At 37.9% G+C, this 22,542-nt stretch overlaps 1 protein-coding gene across 2 annotated transcripts in view; it reads left to right on the top strand.

Moving 5' to 3' along the window:
- FSD1L (fibronectin type III and SPRY domain containing 1 like) overlaps positions 1-22,542 on the top strand; it is a 194,469-nt gene that overhangs the window by 87,356 nt on the left and 84,571 nt on the right. For both annotated transcript variants that reach the window (XM_053702617.1, XM_053702616.1), the window contains exon 4: positions 5,502-5,603. In XM_053702617.1, the coding sequence (XP_053558592.1) occupies positions 5,502-5,603 (102 nt within the window). The remainder of the gene's footprint in view (positions 1-5,501; positions 5,604-22,542) is intronic.

Below are 22,542 nucleotides of genomic sequence, written 5' to 3'. Positions count from 1 at the left end.
TTGTAGAACAATAAATAACAACAACAAAAAATCTAACAAATAATGTCTATCGCATAAACTTAAATTATAATATGTGAATGCTAGGAGCGCTTATGCACACTTTATTTATAAAAACAATGGGTTACAATGCACAGGTGGATAGATTCCAGGTTGCTTGAAACCAGTGGGTGTGAAATGTAAGTGGCTCCGAATTGGGGTTTTGCCTATGTGTTTATCCAAAATTGTGTAAATCCTAACAGGTGGACAAAAAAAAAATGTTACAGGAATGTCTAGAACCTGAATTCAAAATATAAGACCTGAGGTTGTGCCTATGTGTTTATCCAAAAAAGGTGTAAATCCTAACAAGTGAAAAAATGTGAGAAAAATATTGCAGGGGTGTGTGAACCTTATTTTCAAAATAAGCAATGAATTCAAAATAAAACGATATACAAGTGAATTTTGGACAAATCAACTAATGCAAACATAAAGCATAAATAGAACCAAAAAAACAACAACTGCACAACTTTAACGTGTGGTGAAATGTGTTTCTGCTTGCAAACTGTGATGTGATGTGAACAAATATCTATTATAAACACTGAATAGTGGCAAAACTTTGTGATTGGATTAAAATTGAACACAGGCTCTAAATTGATACCCTAAAATACAAATCTAAAGGGCTCAGAGTTGCTGAGCTAGATATAAGGGACTTGCTCAAAGAGCCTCAAGATGTGAATTAAAAGAGACCATATAACAACATTGGGTTAAAAAACAGATGATGTAACATAAAATGCTTAAAAGTCCAAATAAATATTCAAATTGGATAATAAGAATCTTGCTATAGTCTATCTCAATATGGATCCCAACTGCTGATTATGTAGAAATCTTCTTGGGCGGTAGTTAGCAAATAATTCCAACTTGCAATGTTGTCCCTTACCTGCCAAAAAAGGAAAGGCAAACAATAGTGCAGATGGCTTCTTAATGTGATCACAATTAAAATACTCCTTACCAGTCAACCGGTTTCGGTCTCCACTGACCTTTCTGCACTATTGTTTGCCTTTCCTTTTTTGGCAGGTAAGGGACAACATTGCAAGTTGGAATTATTTGCTAACTACCGCCCAAGAAGATTTCTACATAATCAGCAGTTGGGATCCATATTGAGATAGACTATAGCAAGATTCTTATTATCCAATTTGAATATTTATTTGGACTTTTAAGCATTTTATGTTATATCATCTGTTTTTTAACCCACTGTTGTTATATGGTCTCTTTTAATTCACATCTTGAGGCTCTTTGAGCAAGTCCCTTATATCTAGCTCAGCAACTCTGAGCCCTTTAGATTTGTATTTTAGGGTATCAATTTAGAGCCTGTGTTCAATTTTAATCCAATCACAAAGTTTTGCCACTATTCAGTGTTTATAATAGATATTTGTTCACATCACATCACAGTTTGCAAGCAGAAACACATTTCACCACACGTTAAAGTTGTGCAGTTGTTTTTTTTTTTTTGGTTCTATTTATGCTTTATGTTTGCATTAGTTGATTGGTCCAAAATTCACTTGTATATCGTATTATTTTGAATTCATTGTTTATTTTGAAAATAAGGTTCACACACCCCTGCAATATTTTTCTCACATTTTTTCACTTGTTAGGATTTACACCTTTTTTGGATAAACACATAGGCACAACCTCAGGTCTTATATTTTGAATTCAGGTTCTAGACATTCCTGTAACATTTTTTTTTGTCCACCTGTTAGGATTTACACAATTTTGGATAAACACATAGTCAAAACCCCAATTCGGAGCCACTTACATTTCACACCCACTGGTTTCAAGCAACCTGGAATCTATCCACCTGTGCATTGTAACCCATTGTTTTTATAAATAAAGTGTGCATAAGCGCTCCTAGCATTCACATATTATAATTTAAGTTTATGCGATAGACATTATTTGTTAGATTTTTTGTTGTTGTTATTTATTGTTCTACAAGCATTTTTAAATTGTTCCTAGTGTTTCAATATATATTTTAAAGTGTAACATGGATCCATGACTAATTGTTGTTAATTTTAAATGTACTAACTTTTTTATCTTATGTATTAAATCATATTATTTCAACCTATTGTTACCTTTGGTATTTGACTATCTGCCCATAGACCCTGCCTACTTTGTTTGGCGCTCTGATATCCAATCTTAAAATTGAATCCACCCTTGGCAACTAGGTGCCAATTTATTAGAGCTGGAGGTCTGTTGCATTATATAGTTGGCGCTTAGTTATCACCTTTCCACATGTTTACGGGATTTGAACATTATCAGTATAGTGGATGTGTGTTTCTTGAGTTATTAAGGTAAAGGTGCTTATAATTCATATTTTAAATGTAATTGATTGGGCAGGTAGCATTTGTATCTCTTTGGTGAAGTTACTTCCTAATGTCATTTAATATGGTGGACATAATACCACTGTGTTTTGCAAACTTTTTGAGGTGCTCAGTAATAATTCAGAAAGTATTGTGTAGGGGTTTATCAAGTCCTAATAGCCTGTAAATGTGCCATTAACAATTTAAATTGTGATCAGAAAAACAGGACAGGCCATTTTAAGTATGGGGCAATTTTTTCACTTAACTGATAATGTAAAAAGTGTTAAATAATGGATTATTGTGATAGCATCAACCTCAAAAAGGGTTTATCTGTGGTCGTTAACATGCAGACAATTATCACTCAACAGATTGTGATCATCTCCATATGTGTGTAACCCCAGTAAAGGGTTAAACACATACCTAAAGTACACCCTGGAGCAGCAAAGACATAATACTTTTGAGCTGTACACAACCACTGAGCCATTTAGGGGCAGCAAAAGTGCATAGCTGTGAGTCAATGGCCATGTTTATCTCAGGATCAGCAGTGCATTGCCACTCCAGAGCTGGATTTACCCATGCTTTTAACTTCTTTGCAACTTCTCTCACTCATCAGCTGATTATTTCATCTGTGCTCTAGTTAAAAAGAGATGAAACCCAATTCTTTTCTTTCATGGTTTAGAAAGAGCATACAATTTTGAACAACTTTCTAATTTACTTTTTTTTAAAAAAATCTAATTAGCTTCATTCTCTTGCTATCCTTTGCTGAAAAGCATATATAGATAGGCTTAGTAGCTGCTGATTGGCTGCTGCACATAGATGCCTCGTCGTGATTGGCTCACCCATGTGCATTGCTTTTTCTTCAACAAAGGGTATCTAAAAAAAAAATGAAGCAAATTAGATAATAGAAGTAAATTGGAATGTTGTTTAAAATTGTATTCTCTATCTGAATCATGAAAGAACATTTTTGGGTTTAGTGACCCTTTAAGATAACATGACAGTCTGTCTGGTTTAGGTGGACTTGAGGACTGGAGTTCAGAATTATTATACCGTTTTTAATATTGCATTGTTATGTCCCTTTTAAAGAAATGTAGAAGGGTTTAGGGTCGTAAAGTAAATGAATGCTACAATGATGTGGTGCTAAATCCAATTACATTCTATGTTAAAGTAAATCTATTCATATTTGTTTACATTTAAGAATATGTACATGGTCAGGCAGGGGATACAGGATTCATGCTTTAGATCTTAAAGCTACACAAATGCAGAGGAATAATAATGTAGATTGGAAAATAACTTGTTTAGGGCTAGATTACAAGTGGAACATATTATTGTGCTCCTGCAAATTTAAATAAAAAAACTGCACTAGGCAGTTTTTGGGGTCTAAAGTTGGTGGGTGTGGGGTGTTAGGAAAAAAAAAACGGCACTGAAAGTGCCTTTAATTTGCGGTTTATGGGAACTGTGTATTCCCAGTAAATATATATGTATATGCTTATATACATATATATACTTATGTGTTAATATGCATGTATAATCATATACATATATACAGGCGTACCTCAGAGATATTGCGGGTTTGGTTCCAAGTGAATCACACAATTTGTTTTTGTTTCCCAGTGCATATACAAGTTATATTTACACTATGCTGTAGTCTGTTAAGTGTGCAATAGCATTATGTCTGAAAAAGCAATGTACATACCATAAGTAAAAAATACTTTATTGCTTAAAAATTCTAACCATCATCTGAGCCTTCAGTGAGTCAAAATCTTTTTGCTGGTGTTGTGTGCGTGTGTATATGTGTTTTCATGTGTATTGATGCTTTTATATGTTGGAAAAATGGCGCTGATAGACTTGCTCAACACGTTTGCCACAAACCTTCAATTTGTAAAAAGAGCAATATCTGCGAAGCGCAATAAAACGAGGTATGCCTGTATTTACAAATGCTGCAATCACTGCACGATTTACCCCCTTTGCTGCGCTTTAGTTCTAATGCCGTCTCTGATAGCATCAGAACGAGGCTCCCATTGAAGCCTATGAACGCATGCTCTTGTGAGCGCAATGCTCCCCTTCACATTGCTGTTAACTTGTAATATCAGCACACATTAGCATGCGCTGGTATTACACAGTGGAGCGCTAAATATTGCTTTCTTGATATATTCATCATATTTAGCGCTCCACTTGAAATCTGGCCCTAGATTTAGTATAGTTAAAACATGCATTTCAAACAAAATTAATTAATAAAATGTTAGTACCTTTTTTAAATAAAATAGAAAGAGGAGAAGTTAGTTTGAGAATGCACAGTAGATAAGAAAATGTAAACCGTAATATGTACAAACAATTGTTTATTTTGTAGCCGGATTTGCTTTATAGCTGTGTATAAAGGCAAGTGAGTGGGAGGCAGCCTGTCTTGGCCTTTGCTAGGGATTATTTTATTGTGCTAATGTACTGGCTATTTCAGGATTGAAAATAGTATATGTGAGAGACAGAAAAAGTTTAACTCAGAGTGTTGCTGAAGTCCTTCAGTGTTGGCTAAATGTAAATTACCTGCTATGCTTCAATGCACTGCATATATGGAGCACAAAAGAGTTAAAGGGCAACCAAAGGGGTGAGATCACCACGTTTGTGTGTTACTGGAAGCCAAAGAGATAAAATTAATGATTTGGAAGTTACTTGCAGCCAAGGGATGGGATCACACCTTTTTTTTGGGGGGGGGGGGGGGGGCGTGCATTTTATGATCCCTTTTAACATCATGCCCAGTAACCTACAGATTGTTCTGTGGAAGATAGCTATCAACTGTAATGCTAGTGGAGGTGGGTTTGTGAAACTTAGGTTCTTGAAGGGGTTTCTAATAAACTATAGTGTATTCAAGCATGTAAACACTGTATAACTTCACGTTAAGCACTTAGTATGAAATTTCTGATGGATAGAAATAAATATTTTTGTGTGAGACTATTAGGACATTAAATAGATTTCTACATTTAGTGACAGTGGAAAAATCCCTTATTTTTTATATTTTCTGTTATTTTATAGTGTGCGTACTTTATTATATGTTTTTAATAGTTTTAGATTTTATTCACCTCTGACTTAAATGTTTTATTCTTAGATGGCTATTTTGTTCAATGGCAGAATACTACGTAATACAGTAAATTAATGCAGTTACTTGTTTTTAAATCCCAGAATCAGTTGACCCAGTGTACAAATGCCCTGGAGAGCTCAGAGGAATTGTTAGAATTTGCTTCACGGACTCTGGACATACGAGAGCCTGAGGAGTTCACCAAGGTACAGGAATGTCACTTTGAAGAGAAGCTTGGGTGACTATCTTCATCTGACACATTTGTACATGTTCAGTCATCGGCTGCTACTTTGAAGTACAATAATACATGTTTAAATGATTGTGGCAACATACTAAAATGATTGTTCTGTGTTTCTGTTTAGCAAAAAATATTTTTACCTCTCTTGCCTATTGCATTATTTGTTCCTTTGCTGTAATTGTATGTATTTGCAGAAACACCAGTTATTTTTTTTTATAGGATTAAGAAAACCAAAAAGTCCAGTTTGCTGATTTCATTATTTTTGAGACATACAGTATATGAACTTGACCCAATATATAGCTTTGTTTAAAGGGACATTAAACACTAAGCAAATACTAGATAGACTGATGCATTCAAAGAAAAGATTAGTCAGAGAATAACATGTAGATGTATTTTTTAAAGTTTCATTAGCTGTTTAAATAGTGACAAAATAAGTGTACAGGTTTAGGGGTAGATTTATCATAGTGCGAGCAGACATGATATGATGTAGCGTATTATGTCCGCTGCACATCAATAAATGCCGACAGCATACGCTCTTGGCATTTATCATTGCACCAGCAGTTCTTGTGAACTGCTGGTGCAATGCCGCCCCCTGCAGATTTGCGACCAATTGGCCGCTAGCAGAGGGTGTCAATCAACCCTATCGCATTCGATCGGGTTTATTTCTGTCCGCGGACAAGTTATGGAGCAGCGGTTTTCATAACTTCTTTTTCCGGCAAACCTGAAGGCTTGCGCGGAAACAGGGGCATCAAGCTCCATACGGAGCTTGATAAATTGGCCCCATAGTGTCTATGAAACAATGGCAGCTGCCATGTTGTAACTTAGGTTACCTTCTCAGCTGTGGCCAATTAGGGACAGTTATAAATAGGTCACTAGAGTGTACAGCCAATGGCTGTGTGGAATATAACAGTGTTCTGCACTTCCATATCTAACAGGAGCTGAAAAGCTCACAGTTTCAGAATGGAATTACAGGAAAAGGGGACAAAATAGATAATGATAGTATATCTATATTGAAATATAGTGTTGAGTCATGAGTCATCACAGTTTGTTTATCAATGTTTATTCTTGGAGTTTAGATCCATTACAAGAATGCAGGAAGGTTAAATGGTGCTTGATCTTTCTTTAATCAGAGAGAAAAAAGTAAACAATTTGTGATTATAGCTTAAAATAATAACCACTATAAGGCACTGTTTTAAGCTTTGTGTAGACCTAGAATTATTTATTGTTCTAATGATATTCCCGTGATTGATAGCTCATGAGTAAATTGCTATAGAATTGTAAGGCTTTTACTTGGCTGTAGCTAATAAGGAAACCAACGGCTAGATTACGAGTTGTGCGTTAGGCTTAAAAAGCAGAGTTAAGAGGTCCTAACGCTGCTTTTTAACACCCGCTGGTATTACGAGTCTTGAAGGTACAGGCTCACCACTCACTTTTCTTTCATGTAATTAGCAAGAGTCCATGAGCTAGTGACGTATGGGATATACATTCCTACCAGGAGGGGCAAAGTTTCCCAAACCTCAAAATGCCTATAAATACACCCCTCACCACACCCACAAATCAGTTTTACAAACTTTGCCTCCTATGGAGGTGGTGAAGTAAGTTTGTGCTAGATTCTACGTTGATATGCGCTCCGCAGCAGGTTGGAGCCCGGTTTTCCTCTCAGCGTGCAGTGAATGTCAGAGGGATGTGAGGAGAGTATTGCCTATTTGAATTCAATGATCTCCTTCTACGGGATCTATTTCATAGGTTCTCTGTTATCGGTCGTAGAGATTCATCTCTTACCTCCCTTTTCAGATCGACGATATACTCTTATATATATATATATATACCATTACCTCTACTGATTCTCGTTTCAGTACTGGTTTGGCTTTCTACAAACATGTAGATGAGTGTCCTGGGGTAAGTAAGTCTTATTTTCTGTGACACTCTAAGCTATGGTTGGGCACTTTTATATAAAAGTTCTAAATATATGTGTTCAAACATTTATTTGCCTTGACTCAGGATGTTCAACATTCCTTATTTCAGACAGTCAGTTTCATATTTGGGATAATGCATATGAATTAATCAATTTTTTTCTTACCTTAAAATTTGACTTTTTCCCTGTGGGCTATTAGGCTCGCGGGGGCTGAAAATGCTTCATTTTATTGCGTCATTCTTGGCGCAAATTTTTTTTTTCTGTTTCCGGCGTCATACGTGTTGCCGGAAGTTGCGTCATTTTTTTTACTTTTTTTGCGCCAAAAGTGTCGGCGTTCCGGATGTGGCGTCATTTTTGCCGCCAAAAGCATTTAGGCGCCAAATAACGTGGGCGTCTTTTTTGGCGCTAAAAAATATGGGCGTCACTATTGTCTCCACATTATTTAAGTCTCATTATTTATTGTTTCTGGTTGCTAGAAGCTTGTTCACTGGCATTTTTTCCCCATTCCTGAAACTGTCATTTAAGGAATTTGATCAATTTTGTTTTATATGTTGTTTTTTCTATTACATATTGCAAGATGTCTCCGTTTGTCCCTGAGTCAGAAGCCACTTCTGGAAAAATGCTTAACTGAGTTTCAGTTCTACCAAAGCTAAGTTCATTTATTTTAAATGTTATAAATGTTTATCTCTAGCTATGGTTTATAATAAGTTATTATGATATACTTGTACATGCAGATTCCATTAGTATTTATGCTTTATACATTTCCATTCTTAAGTGCAAGAAATGTTTAGAAGATTTATAAGAAATATTTTTTCTGATTAAGGCTATGTCTGACTTTGTGCCTTCTAATACGATTTTTAGGTCTTTTTCACTTCTTTTTTAATTATTGAAGTTTCAAATGACCAACAACATACTGATTTATCCTTCTCTGATGTTTTTTTCTCTTTCAGAAATTCTCTTCATCAGATATTGACACTAACAAATCTACTTTTTTATATATTTTTTTTATTATTAAAGTACATTTGTTCTTTGTTGAAGAGGTGTTGATTATTTTGGATATTAAGGTAACTAGTTCTTTAAGACTAGCTGACACTATTTCTGCCTTTTTATTTTTTCTTCTGTGATTTCAGAGGTTTTCTTTCCAATTCCCCATACTAGGGAATGGAATAGGCTGAGAATTGTCTTTTATTTTTAAACTATATTCTTTGTCAGCAGTTAAATTCAATTTGGAGGGTTCTCCAATTTATTGGAGCTATCTCTACTCCTACTAATTATGCTATTGTTTTTATAGCAAAATAGTATTTATTTTCCTTTATATAGTTGTATCTTATTTTTGGAAAATTATTTAGTTTCAGGTACTTTTCTTGGTCCTGTGATATTGCAATTGCTTCATTTTTTCTGTTTACTTTAAGATCAAGTATCAGATCATGATTTATTTTAGCATTGTTAAGGGACAACATTTACTAGACTAGGTGCCGTTGCATTTGTCTTGTTGTTTTGCATTTTGCAAGTCCTCTGTTTTGACTGGTCCTTTAAACTGGACTATCATGCTAATGATTTCATTTGTGTCTTCATTTTATTGAATATATTCGCAAATGAGAGTTAATCTATGTCTTTAGCTATTTTAGCTAGAAGAATTCTGTGATTTAAAAAAAAATAAAAAAAAATCCATATTTCTTTGTTCTAAGATAATCAATTATAATTGGATTCAATTCTTAAACTGTTACTATGGGCTTCAAGATTGAGTTCTAAGACTAAAACTTTAAGCTTATACTAGTTTGGTTGTTCTTATTAAGGAACGAATCCTGAGTTCTTTCCCAAGTAACATGTTTTTAATTGGGGTTCGAAATTAGCTCCCTAATGTTGCGATGCACATGCCGTATTCCAGCTTGGCTGGTAAGGGGCAGGTTAAGACTTCTTTGAAATTTATTTGGTTCTATTTTGTCCAAATTTCTTTGATTTTATTCCAGTAAGGCTAACACTTTCTTTCAGTGTGTTTCTGTCCTATATATTTTGGATACTGTTGAGGCATAGCTGGGTACCCATGGGGTTCAAGCGCTGCTCAGACCTGGAATCTTCTGGGGTTTTTATTCCAGTTCCTTTTCTAGGAACTGGGTTTTGGAGTTTTATTCAAACTATTTTGCCTTTTTGTGGTCATTGATAGCATTATTTGTTTTCTTTAGATACAATAAATGCGTATTCTTCATTTTTCTGTTTTCATTCAGATTATTTCCTGAGGATGCAGATTCTCATATGTTTCACTTGCTCTTCAGGACATAGTTAGAGGATCTTTTTTCAAAAGCTCTTAATTCCTCACGCAAGGGTCACCTTTTTTTTTTTGGTTTCCAGATGGTTTATGTCACTATCTTTGTCTCTATCAGACAAGGGACAATTTTTGTATTGGGTTCCGTCTGTCGGTACATTTAGTCTCTATTATTTCCTTCAGTTGCTATATATGCATAGAAGTTTTAACAGCATTGGATTCAATTCCCTTTGCTCATTTTCAATGGAAAGATCCTTTCCAGCTTTTTATGAGTGTTGTTTCTTCAAGAACATGGTTGGAGGATCAATTAACCAATCAGTTTGTTGATTCCTCAGACAAGAGTAACCTTTTTTAGATTTCCAGATAGACTCAGTGTCCATGTCTCTGTCTCTGTTGGTCAGGAGACGTCTGAAATTGGTTTCAGCTTATCGAAACCTTCAGTCTCAATCATTCCCTTCGGTAGCCTTATTCATGGAAATTCTAGGTTCTTATGACTGCTGCATTAGACGTGTTCCCCTTTGCTCATTTTCACATGCAACCTCTTCAGCTCTGTATGCTGAACCAGTGGTGCCGGGATTATACAAAGATATCTCATTTAATATCTTTAAAACTGATTGTTCGACACCCTCTGACGTGGTACAGACCACCATCGTTTAGTTCAGGGGGCTTCTTTTTTTCTTCCAACCTGGACTGTGATCTCAACAGGTGCAAGTCTGACAGGTTGGGGAGCTGTATGGGGGTTTCTGACAGCACAAGGGGTTTGGGAAATCTCAGGAGGTGAGATTACCAATCAATATTTTGGAACTCCGTGCAATTTTCAGAAGCTCTTCAGTCATGGCCTCTTCTAAAGAGAGAATCGTTCATTTGTTTTCAGACAGACAATGTCACAACTGTGGCATATGTCAATCATCAAGGAGGGACTCACAGTCCTCTGGCTATGAAAGAAGTATCTCGAATACTGGTATGGGCGGAATCCAGCTCCTTTCTAATCTCTGCGGTTCATATCCCAGGTATTGACAATTGGAAAGCGGATTATCTCAGTCGCCAAACGTTACATCCGGGCGAATGGTCTCTTCACCCAGAGGTGTTTCTTCAGATTGTTCAAATGTGGGGACTTCCAGAAATAGATCTGATGGCTTCTCATCTAAACAAGAAACTTCCCAGGTATCTGTCCTGATCCAGGGATCCTCAGGCGGAAGCAGTGGATGCATTGTCACTTCCTTGGAAGTATCATCCTGCCTATATCTTTCCTCCTCTAGTTCTTCTTCCAAGAGTAATCTCCAAGATTCTGAAGGAATGCTCGTTTTTTCTGCTGGTGGCTCCAGCATGGTCTCACAGGTTTTGGTATACGGATCTTGTCCGCATGGCTTCTTGCCAACCGTGGACTCTTCCGTTAAGACCAGTCCTTCTGTCACAAGGTCCTTTTTTACCATCAGGATCTCAAATCCTTAAATTGAAAGGTATGGAGATTGAACGCTTGATTCTTAGTCAAAGAGGTTTCTCTGACTCTGTGATTAATACTATGTTACAGGCTCGTAGATCTGTATCTAGGAAGATATATTATCGAGTCTGGAAGACTTACATTTCTTGGTGTCTTTCTCATCATTTTTCCTGGCATTCTTTTAGAATTCCGAGAATTTTTCAGTTTCTTCAGGATGGTTTGGATAAAGGTTTGTCTGCAAGTTCCTTGAAAGGACAAATCTCTGCTCTTTCTGTTCTTTTTCACAGAAGGATTACTATTCTTCCTGATATTCATTGTTTTGTACAAGCTTTGGTTCGTATAAAACCTGTTAAGTTAATTTCTCCTCCTTGGAGTTTGAATTTGGTTCTGGGGGCTCTTCAAGCTCTTCCGTTTGAACCTATGCATTCACTGGACATTAAATTACTTTCTTGGAAAGTTTTGATTTCTTTTGGCCATCTCTTCTGCTAGAAGAGTTTCTGAATTATCTGCTCTTTCTTGTGAATCTCCTTTTCTGATTTTCCATCAGGATAAGGTGGTGTTGCGAACTTCTTTTAAATTTTTATCTAAGGTTGTGAATTCTAACAACATTAGTAGAGAAATTGTGGTTCCTTCATTATGTCCTAATCCTAAGAATTCTAAGGAGAGATCATTGCATTATTTGGATGTAGTTAGAGCTTTGAAATATTATGTTGAAGCTACTAAGAATTTCCGAAAGACTTCTAGTCTATTTGTTATCTTTTCCGGTTCTAGGAAAGGTCAGAAGGCCTCTGCAATTTCTTTGGCATCTTGGTTGAAATCTTTAATTTATCATGCTTATGTCGAGTCGGGTAAATCTCCGCCTCAAAGGATTACAGCTCATTCTACTAGGTCAGTTTCTACTTCCTGGGCGTTTAGGAATGAAGCTTCGATTGATCAGATTTGCAAAGCAGCAACTTGGTCTTCTTTGCATACTTTTACTAAATTCTACCATTTTGATGTGTGTTCTTCTTCTGAAGCAGTTTTTGGTAGAAAAATACTTCAGGCAGCTGTTTCAGTTTGATTCTTCTGCTTATAATTTCAGTTTTCTTCATTATAAGATTTAAACTTTATTTTGGGTGTGGATTATTTTTCAGCGGAATTGTCTGTCTTTATTTTATCCCTCCCTCTCTAGTGACTCTTGCGTGGAAGATCCACATCTTGGGTATTCATTATCCCATACGTCACTAGCTCATGGACTCTTGCTAATTACATGAAAGAAAACATAATTTATGTAAGAACTTACCTGATAAATTCATTTCTTTCATATTAGCAAGAGTCCATGAGGCCCACCCTTTTTTGTGGTGGTTATGATTTTTTTGTATAAAGCACAATTATTCCAATTCCTTGTTTTTTATGCTTTCGCACTTTTTTCTTATCACCCCACTTCTTGGCTATTCGTTAAACTGATTTGTGGGTGTGGTGAGGGTTGTATTTATAGGCATTTTGAGGTTTGGGAAACTTTGCCCCTCCTGGTACTAATGTATATCCCATACGTCACTAGCTCATGGACTCTTGCTAATATGAAAGAAATGAATTTATCAGGTAAGTTCTTACATAAATTATGTTTTTTGGCCAGACTTGGAAATACCGCAAATCCACTTACGTAAATTGCGTATCCTATTTTTTCAATGGGACTTGCATAGCGCCGGTATAACGAGTCTGCCAAAAAGTGAGCGGTAGACCCTCTCCTGTCAAGACTGGTAACGCATTCTAAAGTCAGTAGTTAAGAATTTTACACTACAACGCCGTAGCATAAAACTCTTAATTAAAGTGGTAAAAAGTACACTAACACCTATAAACTACCTATTAACCCCTAAACCGAGGCCCTCCCGCATCGCAAACACTTAAATTTTTTTTTTAACCCCTAATCTGCCAAACCGGACATCGCTGCCACTATAATTAATCTATTAACCCCTAACCCGCCGCACTACAGCCTCGCAAACATTAGTTAAATATTATTAACCCCTAATCTGCCGGCCCTAACATCGCCGACACACATACCTACATTTATTAACCCCTAATCTGCTGCCCCCAACGTCGCTGCCACTATACTAAAGTTATTAACCCCTAAATCCAAGTCTAACCCTAACACCCCGTAACTTAAATATAATTAAAAGAAATTGAAATAAATATTCCTATCGTTAACTAAATTATTCCTATTTAAAACTAAATACTTACCTATAAAATAAACTCTAAGCTAGCTATAATATAACTAACTATACTAACATTGTATCTAGCTTAGGGTTTATTTTTATTTTACAGGCAAGTTTGTATTTATTTTAACTAGGTAGAATAGTTACTAAATAGTTATTAACTATTTAATAACTACCTAGCTAAAATAAATACAAAAGTACCTGTAAAATAAAACCTAACCTAAGTTACAATTCCACCTAACACTACACTATAATTAAATTAATTCCCTAAATTAAATACAATTAAATAAAATTAGCTAAAGTACCAAAAAAACAAACACTAAATTACAGAAAATAATAAACAAATTAAAAGATTTTTAAACTAATTACACCTAATCTAATCCCCCTAACAAAATAAAAAAGCCCCCCAAAATAAAAAAGCCCTACCCTACACTAAATTACAAATAGCCCTTAAAAGGGCCTTTTGCGGGGCACTGCCCCAAAGTAATCGGCTCTTTTACCTGTTAAAAAAAATTGCAAATCCCCCCCCCCAACATTAAAACCCACCACCCACACAACCAACCCTACTCTAAAACCCACCCAATACCCCCTTAAAAAAACCTAACACTAACCCCTTGAAGATCACCTTACCGGGAGAAGTCTTCATCCAACAGGGCCGAAGTCCTCAACGAAGCCGGGAGAAGTCTTCATCCAAGCCGTGCGAAGTGGTCCTCCAGACGGGCAGAAGTCTTCATCCATTCGGCGCGGAGCGGGTCCATCTTCAAGACATCCGACGCGGAGCATCCTCTTCATCCGACGGCTAACAGTAATGAAGGTTCCTTCAGCCAATCGGAATTAAGGTAGAAAAAATCCTATTGGCTGATGCAATCAGTCAATAGGATTGAGCTGGCATTCTATTGGCTGATTGGAACAGCCAATAGAATGCCAGCTCAATCCTATTGGCTGATTGGATCAGCCAATAGGATTGAACTTCAATCCTATTGGCTGATTACATCAGCCAATAGGATTTTTTTCTACCTTTAATTCCGATTGGCTGATAGAATTCTATCAGCCAATCGGAATTGAAGGGACGCCATCTTGGATGACGTCATTTAAAGGAACCTTCATTCAATGTTAGCCATCGGATGAAGAGGATGCTTCGCGTCGAATGTCTTGAAGATGGACCCGCTCCGCGCCGGATGAAGACTTCTGCCCGCCTGGAGGACCACTTCGCCCACCTTGGATGAAGACTTCTCCCGGCTTCGTTGAGGACTTCGGCCCGGTTGGATGAAGACTTCTCCCGGTAAGGTGATCTTTAAGGGGTTAGTGTTAGGTTTTTTTTAAGGGGGTATTGGGTAGGTTTTAGAGTAGGGTTGGTTGTGTGGGTGGTGGGTTTTAATGTTGGGGGGGGGATTTGTAATTTTTTTTTTACAGGTAAAAGAGCTGATTACTTTGGGGCAATGCCCCGCAAAATGCCCTTTTAAGGGCTATTTGTAATTTAGTGTAGGGTATGGCTTTTTTATTTTGGGGGGGGCTTTTTATTTTGTTAGGGGGATTAGATTAGGTGTAATTAGTTTAAAAATCTTGTAATTCGTTTATTACTTTCTGTAATTTAGTGGGGTTTTTTTGGTCCTTTAGCTAATTTTATTTAATTGTATTTAATTTAGGGAATTAATTTAATTATAGTGTAGTGTTAGGTGTAATTGTAACTTAGGTTAGGTTTTATTTTACAGGTACTTTTGTATTTATTTTAGCTAGGTAGTTATTAAATAGTTAATAACTATTTAGTAACTATTCTACCTAGTTAAAATAAATACAAACTTGCCTGTAAAATAAAAATAAACCCTAAGCTAGATACAATGTAACTATTAGGTATATTGTAGCTAGCTTAGGGTTTATTTTATAGGTAAGTATTTAGTTTTAAATAGGAATAACTTTAGTTAATGATAGGAATATTTATTTCGATTTCTTTTAATTATATTTAAGTTAGGGGTGTTAGGTTAAGGGTTAGACTTAGGTTTAGGGGTTAATAACTTTAATATAGTGGCGGCGACGTTGGGGGAGGCAGATTAGGGGTTAATAAATGTAGGTAGTTGGCAGCGATGTTAGGGCCGGCAGATTAGGGGTTAATAATATTTAACTAATGTTTGCAAGGCGGGAGTGCAGCGGTTTAGGGGTTAATATGTTTATTACAGTGGCGGCAACGTTGGAGACGGCAGATTAGGGGTTAATAAGTGTAGGTAGGTGGCGGCGACATTGGGGCGGCAGAGTAGGGGTTAATAAATATAATGTAGGGTTCGGCGATGTTGGGGGCAGCAGATTAGGGGTTAATAATTATAATGTAGGTGTCGTGGACGGCAGATTAAGGGTTAATAAGTGTAAGATTAGGGGTATTTCCCCATAGGAATCAATGGGGCTGCGTTAGTGAGTTATACGCTGCTTTTTTGCAGGTGTTAGACTTTTTTTCAGCCGGATCTCCCCGTTGATTCCTATGGGGAAATCGTGCACAAGCACGTTACACCAGCTCACCGCTGACTTAATCAGCGCTGGTATTAGAGTGAGATTTGGAGCAAAATTTTGCTCAACGCTCACTTCTTGTCTTTTAACGACGAGTTTCTGAAAACCCGTAATACCAGTGCTGTAGGTAAGTGAGCGGTGAGGGAAAACTGCTCGTTAGCATCGCACAGCCTCTAACGCAAAACTCGTAATCTAGCCATAAGCTTGCCACATTACAGTAAAGTACAGTTGACTTATATTACTTATTTGAAAGGTTAACAATGGCTTAAATTCATAGACACTCTTGAGGTTGCTGAGAGGCCTAGCTGTAAAGTGAGATCATGTTCAAACTCATTAAGCATCGTTTCACAGTTGTGTTAGTGGCCATTCCTTCTGTTAACATCTATAGTTGTTTGAGGTGTCCAATACACAATATCTCGCACATCAAATGAGAACAATCTGCAACGCATAAAAATAATAAATACAACACTTGCATAGTGGTTTATGTAAATGTTTGTAGGTGTAAAATATTTGTTATGGTGAAGTAGTCTCGCTGGATAGAACCAGAGGTGTCTGGAAAGTCTGACTGTGGGAATTCTGGGGAGTTCTAGAAGTGCGGTTGGGATTATTTATCTACAGTATGCGGAATTCATAAATAGGTTGTTTGTGTTATAAAGGTATTTTTCATTTCTTTTTAATTTGATCTTTAATAATATGGCCTGAGCGGTGCCCAACATAGATTACTACATTGATTATAATGGAAACCCTATCCTTTTTACCCTACTGTTTAAATAAATTGTAAGAATCAGAGCCTTAGGTTTGAGATGGGGTGTGCATGTTTCCAAATACTAAATATAAAATTGTGCATCAAATTCAGCATTCTTCAAATAAAACAAGGCAGTGACAAAATAAGGGCCAGATTAATAGTGGAGTGCAAAATATCACTTTAGCTAAAGCGATATTTGCGCTCCACTTTGTAATAGCAGCGCTGGTATTAGAAGTTTACAGCAAGGTGAACGCGAGCGTTTGCGAGTGTTTGCATTGCTGGGAAATATTGTGCTGACAAGAGCGTGGTTCCATAGGCTCCTATGGGAGCCTTGTTCTGATGCCGTCACAGACGGCGTCAGAACCTTGCGCAGTGAAGAGGTAAGTAGCGCAGTGATGGGCAGCAGTTAGTAAATATATATGCATATGACTATAAACATATATTTCTTTCTAATGGCACAGTGAGTTCACAAATCATCTTAGTTACTGTTGGGAATATCATTACTGACCAGCAGGAGGAGGCAAAGAGCACCACAGCAAAAGCTGTTAAATACCACTCCCCCTACCCACAATCCCCAGTCATTCTCTTTGCTTGTATCAGTTGCAAGGAGGGGTAAAGATTGGTGTCTGATTCTTCAATCAAGAGTTTGTTATTTTTTAAGCAGAGCAAGTTTGCTCTGGTTTTCTTTGGGGTTTAGCCGTAGTCCATGTCAGTCTCTTCAGTAGAGCAAGTGGTGGCTTTTAAGCATTTTGGAATTTGTCGGGTATAATCCCCACTGGGCCTCCCAAGTAATTTCATGCTACCCTTGGTTGAAAGTTTGAGTAAGTTTACTCAGCCTTTTCTTTTTTTCCACAGGTCCATGTGAGGTAGGAGGCCCCTCTCATACCAAGTAAGCTGTCCTGCCGCCATACAGATTTTTGAGGTAAGTGCCTATTTCTTTCCCTGTTTTGAGATAGGAGAATTTGGCACTTTGACACTTAATTCTGTCTAGATATTCAATCAGCCTTCTAGGTTAACAGTTTATTGTATGGCAGTTTTGCAGGCACTGGGGATGTTTGGCTCAGTTTATTATGTTTTCACTTTGGTGTACTTGTTTTTTGTTTGTGTATTAATGGCTACCGGGAGGTTTGTTAGGCCACACCCACAATAGTTAGGCTTATCTGAGATAGCAAGGACGTTTTTGGCGCCCTTTTAGCTGTTTCCTGTTCCTGGATGTTGCAGCTCTGTTGCATAGCTCCTCAGAGATGGTTCAGCGTTCTCTCCGGTGCAGCTGTATGGGGGTCCGGATCATTTTCTGACTTTGTTTCTGGCAGCAAGGAGGTCAGGTAGGCACCTCAGCAGAGCTTGTTGAGGTGTGGAGGCTGCCTGTTGTTTTTTAGTGGGGCTGTTGCTCTGTTTATATTTAAGTGTCTGTCTGAATTTCAGGGACTATAACATTTGTGTCTCTTTTTGCATTAATTTTGTGAAAGATTGTTGCTGCAAGATTTACTGTGCAGTTTATTTAAGGATTTTCTAGTCTGTTTAAAATTTAAAGGGAAAGTAAAGTTTTTTTTTGTTTAATTACAATTCTGATTTCAACTTAGAATTTTTTATTGAGTAAGGTTTTTTCCTTTGGAATAAGATGGACCAAGAGGCCCTGCAAGCTGTTGCTTGTTCTCTATCTTTAAATACTAATGTTGAGCCTCCTATCCCTTTTTGTTCCTCTTGTATTGAGAGAACATTACTTTACAAGGATAGACTTTTTGATTCTGAGCCTTCATTGTCTAGGGCGGATGTTGTTCAGGAGTCTCCTGTTTAGGCTAATCCGCAGCTTTCTCCTCATACTTCCCAATCTTCTGCAGTTCCCTGTGTTTCGTCTCAGGTTGGTTTTTCCTTGCAGGATATGGCTACCCATATATCCTCGGCAGTATCTGAAGCTTTGTCTGCTTTTCCTATGTTACAGGGGAAGCGCAAGAGGAAGTATAAGGTTTCTTATTCTGTTGCAATTGTGTCTAGTGTTTCTTCTCATAAGTCTGAGGAGGAACATACTTCAGTAGCATCTGAGGGTGAGATCTCGGATTCTGATAGTGTAAATCCTTCTTCTGAACCTGAGGTTGTTTCCTTTAGGTTTAAGCTGGAGCACCTCCGTTTGTTACTGAAGGAGGTTTTGGCTACCTTGGATGACTGAGGCATCAGTCATTGTTATTCCTAAGAAATCTAGTAAACTTAATAAGTTTTTTGATGCCCCTTCCTCGGTGGAAGTTTTTCATATACCAGATCGTGTTTCAGATATTATTGCATGAGAATGGGAGAAGCCTGGGATTCCTTTTTCCCCTTCTCCAATTTTTAGGAAGACGTTTCCTATTTGCTGATTCTATTAAGGAATCTTGGCAGATGGTTCCTAAGGTGGAGGGAGCAGTTTCCACTCTGACCAAGAGGGCCACTATTCCTATTGAGGACAGCTGTTCCTTTAAATATCATATGGATAAGAAGTTGGAAGCTTTGCTTAAAAAGATTTATGGCAACGGCTGCATGTATTGCTACGGTTACTAATGGTGCGGCATATTGGTTTGATGTATTGTCTGATTCTATTCAGCAAGATACTCCTCTTGAAGAAATTCAAGATAGAATCAAGGCTTTGAAGTTGGCTAATTCCTTTATTGGAGATGCTTCTCTACAGATCATCAAGTTGGGAGCAAAAATTTCTGGTTTTGCCATTTTAGCTCGCATAGCTTTATGGTTAAAATCCTGGTCTGCGAATTTGTCCTCTAAGTCTAAGCTTTTGTCTAGTCCTTACAAGGGTAAGACCTTGTTTGGGCCAGGTTTGGCTGAGATTATTTCTGATATTATGGGAGGGAAGGGGCATTCTCTCCCTCAGGATAAAAGAAATAAACAGAAGGGTCGGCAGAGTAATTTTCGTTCCTTTCGTAACTTCTTTGGTAAATCTTCCTCTTCTTCCTCCATACAGGAACAGTCCAAGCCATCTTGGAAGTCAAATTAGTCTTGGAATAAGGGGAAGCAGTCCAGGAAGCCTGTTGCTGACTCAAAATCAGCATGAAGGGTCTGCCCCCAATCTGGGAATGGATCTTGTGGGGGGCAGACTCTCTTTCTTCGCTCAAGATGTCCCAGGGTTACAAACTGGAGTTCAAGAATTTTCCTCCCAGAGGCAGGTTTCTTCTCTCCAGGTTATCTGTAAACCAGATAAAAGGAACAACGTTCTTACATTGTGTTCAGAATCTTTCCAACATGGGAGTGATAGTTCCTGTTCCGGTTTAGGAACAGGGTCTGTGTTTTTATTCTAATCTCTTCGTCGTTCCCAAAAAGGACCTATTTTAGATCTCAAGAGTGTAAACAAGTTTCTCAGGGTTCAGTCTTTCAAGATGGAAACTATTCGTTCCATTCTACCTTTGGTTCAGGAAGGTCAGTTCATGACCACAGTGGATCTAATGGATGCGTTCCTGCATATTCCGATCCACAGGGATCATCACAGGTTCCTAAGATTTGCATTTCTAGACAAACATTTTCAGTTTGTAGCTCTTCCTTTTGGCCTGGCAACAGCTCCCAGAATTTTTTCAAAGGTCCTGGGAGCATTGTTGGTGGTGCTTTGATTGAAGGGTGTTGCAGTGGCTCCTTATCTGGACGACATTCTAGTTCAGGCTCCATTTTTTCAACTAGCAAACTCCCACACGGATTTGTTATCTTTTCTGCGCTCCCATGGTTAGAAGGAGAATTTAGAAAAAAGTTCCTTAATTCCGGGTATTAGAGTGGTATTTTTGGGGACCAGAGGCAGAACTTTTTTTCTCTTTCTGCGATGAGATTTTTTTAGTGAAAAATTTTCTGCAGGTTATTTTTAAATATAATTCAATTTTAAATTAGGCATTTACACTAAAGCACCAGTTCAATTGCAGTGTGTTGGTCAACTGGAGAGTAACGCAATTTTAAAAGTTTTATAATATATTACTGCAGTTGAATATTAGATTGCAAATTAGCTGCAGACAAACATATCAATTGTAAAATGTCTCTTGAATAAAAAAGATGCATTGCTCATAAGAATGTCTTACCTTCAGAAAAAACAGCTTTGCAGACTGGGAAAGAATAGGGGCAGGTTTGAAAAAAATCTGAGAACCATTCAACAATCTACTGCTATGCAGCTCTTCTGCATATTTGACTGTTCACTTCAAACAGCACTTTGCTGTGGATGCTCTGTGTTAAGGAAAACTTACACAGTGCAGCCAGAGCAAAGCTCTGTTTGAAGAGAACAGCCTGATGTGGAGCAGCGCTGCAAAGTTAAAGCAGTAACAGTTCCTGCATGTGTTCTGCTCTTTCTGCAGACATGCTGCATTTTCTGCGATTACATCTCAGATCACTGCATGTTCTGCCTTGGATTATAGATTCTCTAGAGATGAAAATTTTTCTGACAGAAGAAAGAATGTCAAAGATTTTCAATACGTGTCTTGCTCTTCAGTCCCTTCCTTGGCCGTCAGTGGCTCAGTGCATGGAGGTTATTGGTCTGATGGTTTGAGTCATGGACATCATTCCGTTTGCTCGGTTCTATCTCAGACCTCTGCAGTTATGTTAGCTCAGGCAGTGGAACAGGGATTATGCAGATCTATCTCCAAAGATTGTTCTAGATCAGATGTCCAGAGATTCTCTTCCATGGTGGTTGTCTCAGGATCTTGTCTCTCAGGGAACTTGCTTTCGCAGACCTTCCTGGGTGATTGTAACCACGGATGCCAGTTTGCTGGGCTGGGTTCTGTCTGGGGTTCATTAAGGGCTCAGGGTCTATGGACTCGGGAGAAGTCGGTTCTTCCAATAAATGTTTTGGAACTGAGAGCAATTTTCAATGCTCTTCTAGCCTGGCCTCAGCTAGCTTTAACCCAGTTTATCAGGTTTCAGTCGGACAGCATAACGTCAGTGGCTTACATCAATCATCAGGGAGGAACTCTGAGTTCCTTGGCCATGACAGAGGTAGCCAAGATTATTCAGTGGGAGGAGATTCACAACTGTTGTCTGTCTTCTATCCACATTCCAGGGGTGGACAATTGGGAAGCGGATTTTCTGAGCAGACAGACTTTCATCCGGAGGAGTGGGAACTTCATCCAGAGGTTCCAGCTTGATTCTCAGTTTGGGGCAGCCGGAGTTGGATCACATGGCATCTGGTCAGAATGCCAAGCTCCCGAGGTACGGGTCGAGGTCAATGGATCCTCTGGCTGTTCTGATAGATGCTCTGGCAGTTCCTTGGACTTTCAGTCTGGCATATGTGTTCCCTCCGTTTGCTCTTCTTCCTCGGGTCATTGCTCGGGTCAAACAAGAGAAGGCATCAGTGATTCTCATTGCTCCGGCGTGGCCTTGCATAATCTGGTTTGCAGATCTGGTGGAGATGTCTTCTCTTCCACCTTGGTGTCTTCCATTAAAGTGAATGTCAATTTTTCCGGTTTGGATGATATATTTATGTAGACAAACATCCAATTAAGGATACCGCCAATATAATTTTTTAATAAAACTTTTAATTTGTTTTTAATTTTATATAGTAAATATCGTTCATTTACTTTACCCGCTCCTCCCACTCACTGTTTCCTTATTCTCCTCCATATTACGTATACAGCGGTCCCACCCGCTGTTTACGTATCAGCAATGCGCGCTCCCGTTTAAGTCTGCCATTGCGCATGCGTTACTCCTGTTTCCGCTGTCAAACAACATAGTATTCATTGAATCAGTACATTCAATGAATACTATCGTTGCGAAGCGAAGGACAGGATCTCCTACCCCCAGCCTGTAATACCGCTAATTAGAAGAAAAATACTCTGTATACTAGTCTATACTAATATACTAAAAAAACTCTGTACACTAGTCTATTGCGCATGCGCGAAATGTGC

Source organism: Bombina bombina, chromosome 2 (genome assembly GCF_027579735.1).
Source record: "Bombina bombina isolate aBomBom1 chromosome 2, aBomBom1.pri, whole genome shotgun sequence".
NCBI classification, from domain to species: domain Eukaryota; kingdom Metazoa; phylum Chordata; class Amphibia; order Anura; family Bombinatoridae; genus Bombina; species Bombina bombina.
This window is presented reverse-complemented; position numbering and strand designations above follow the sequence as displayed.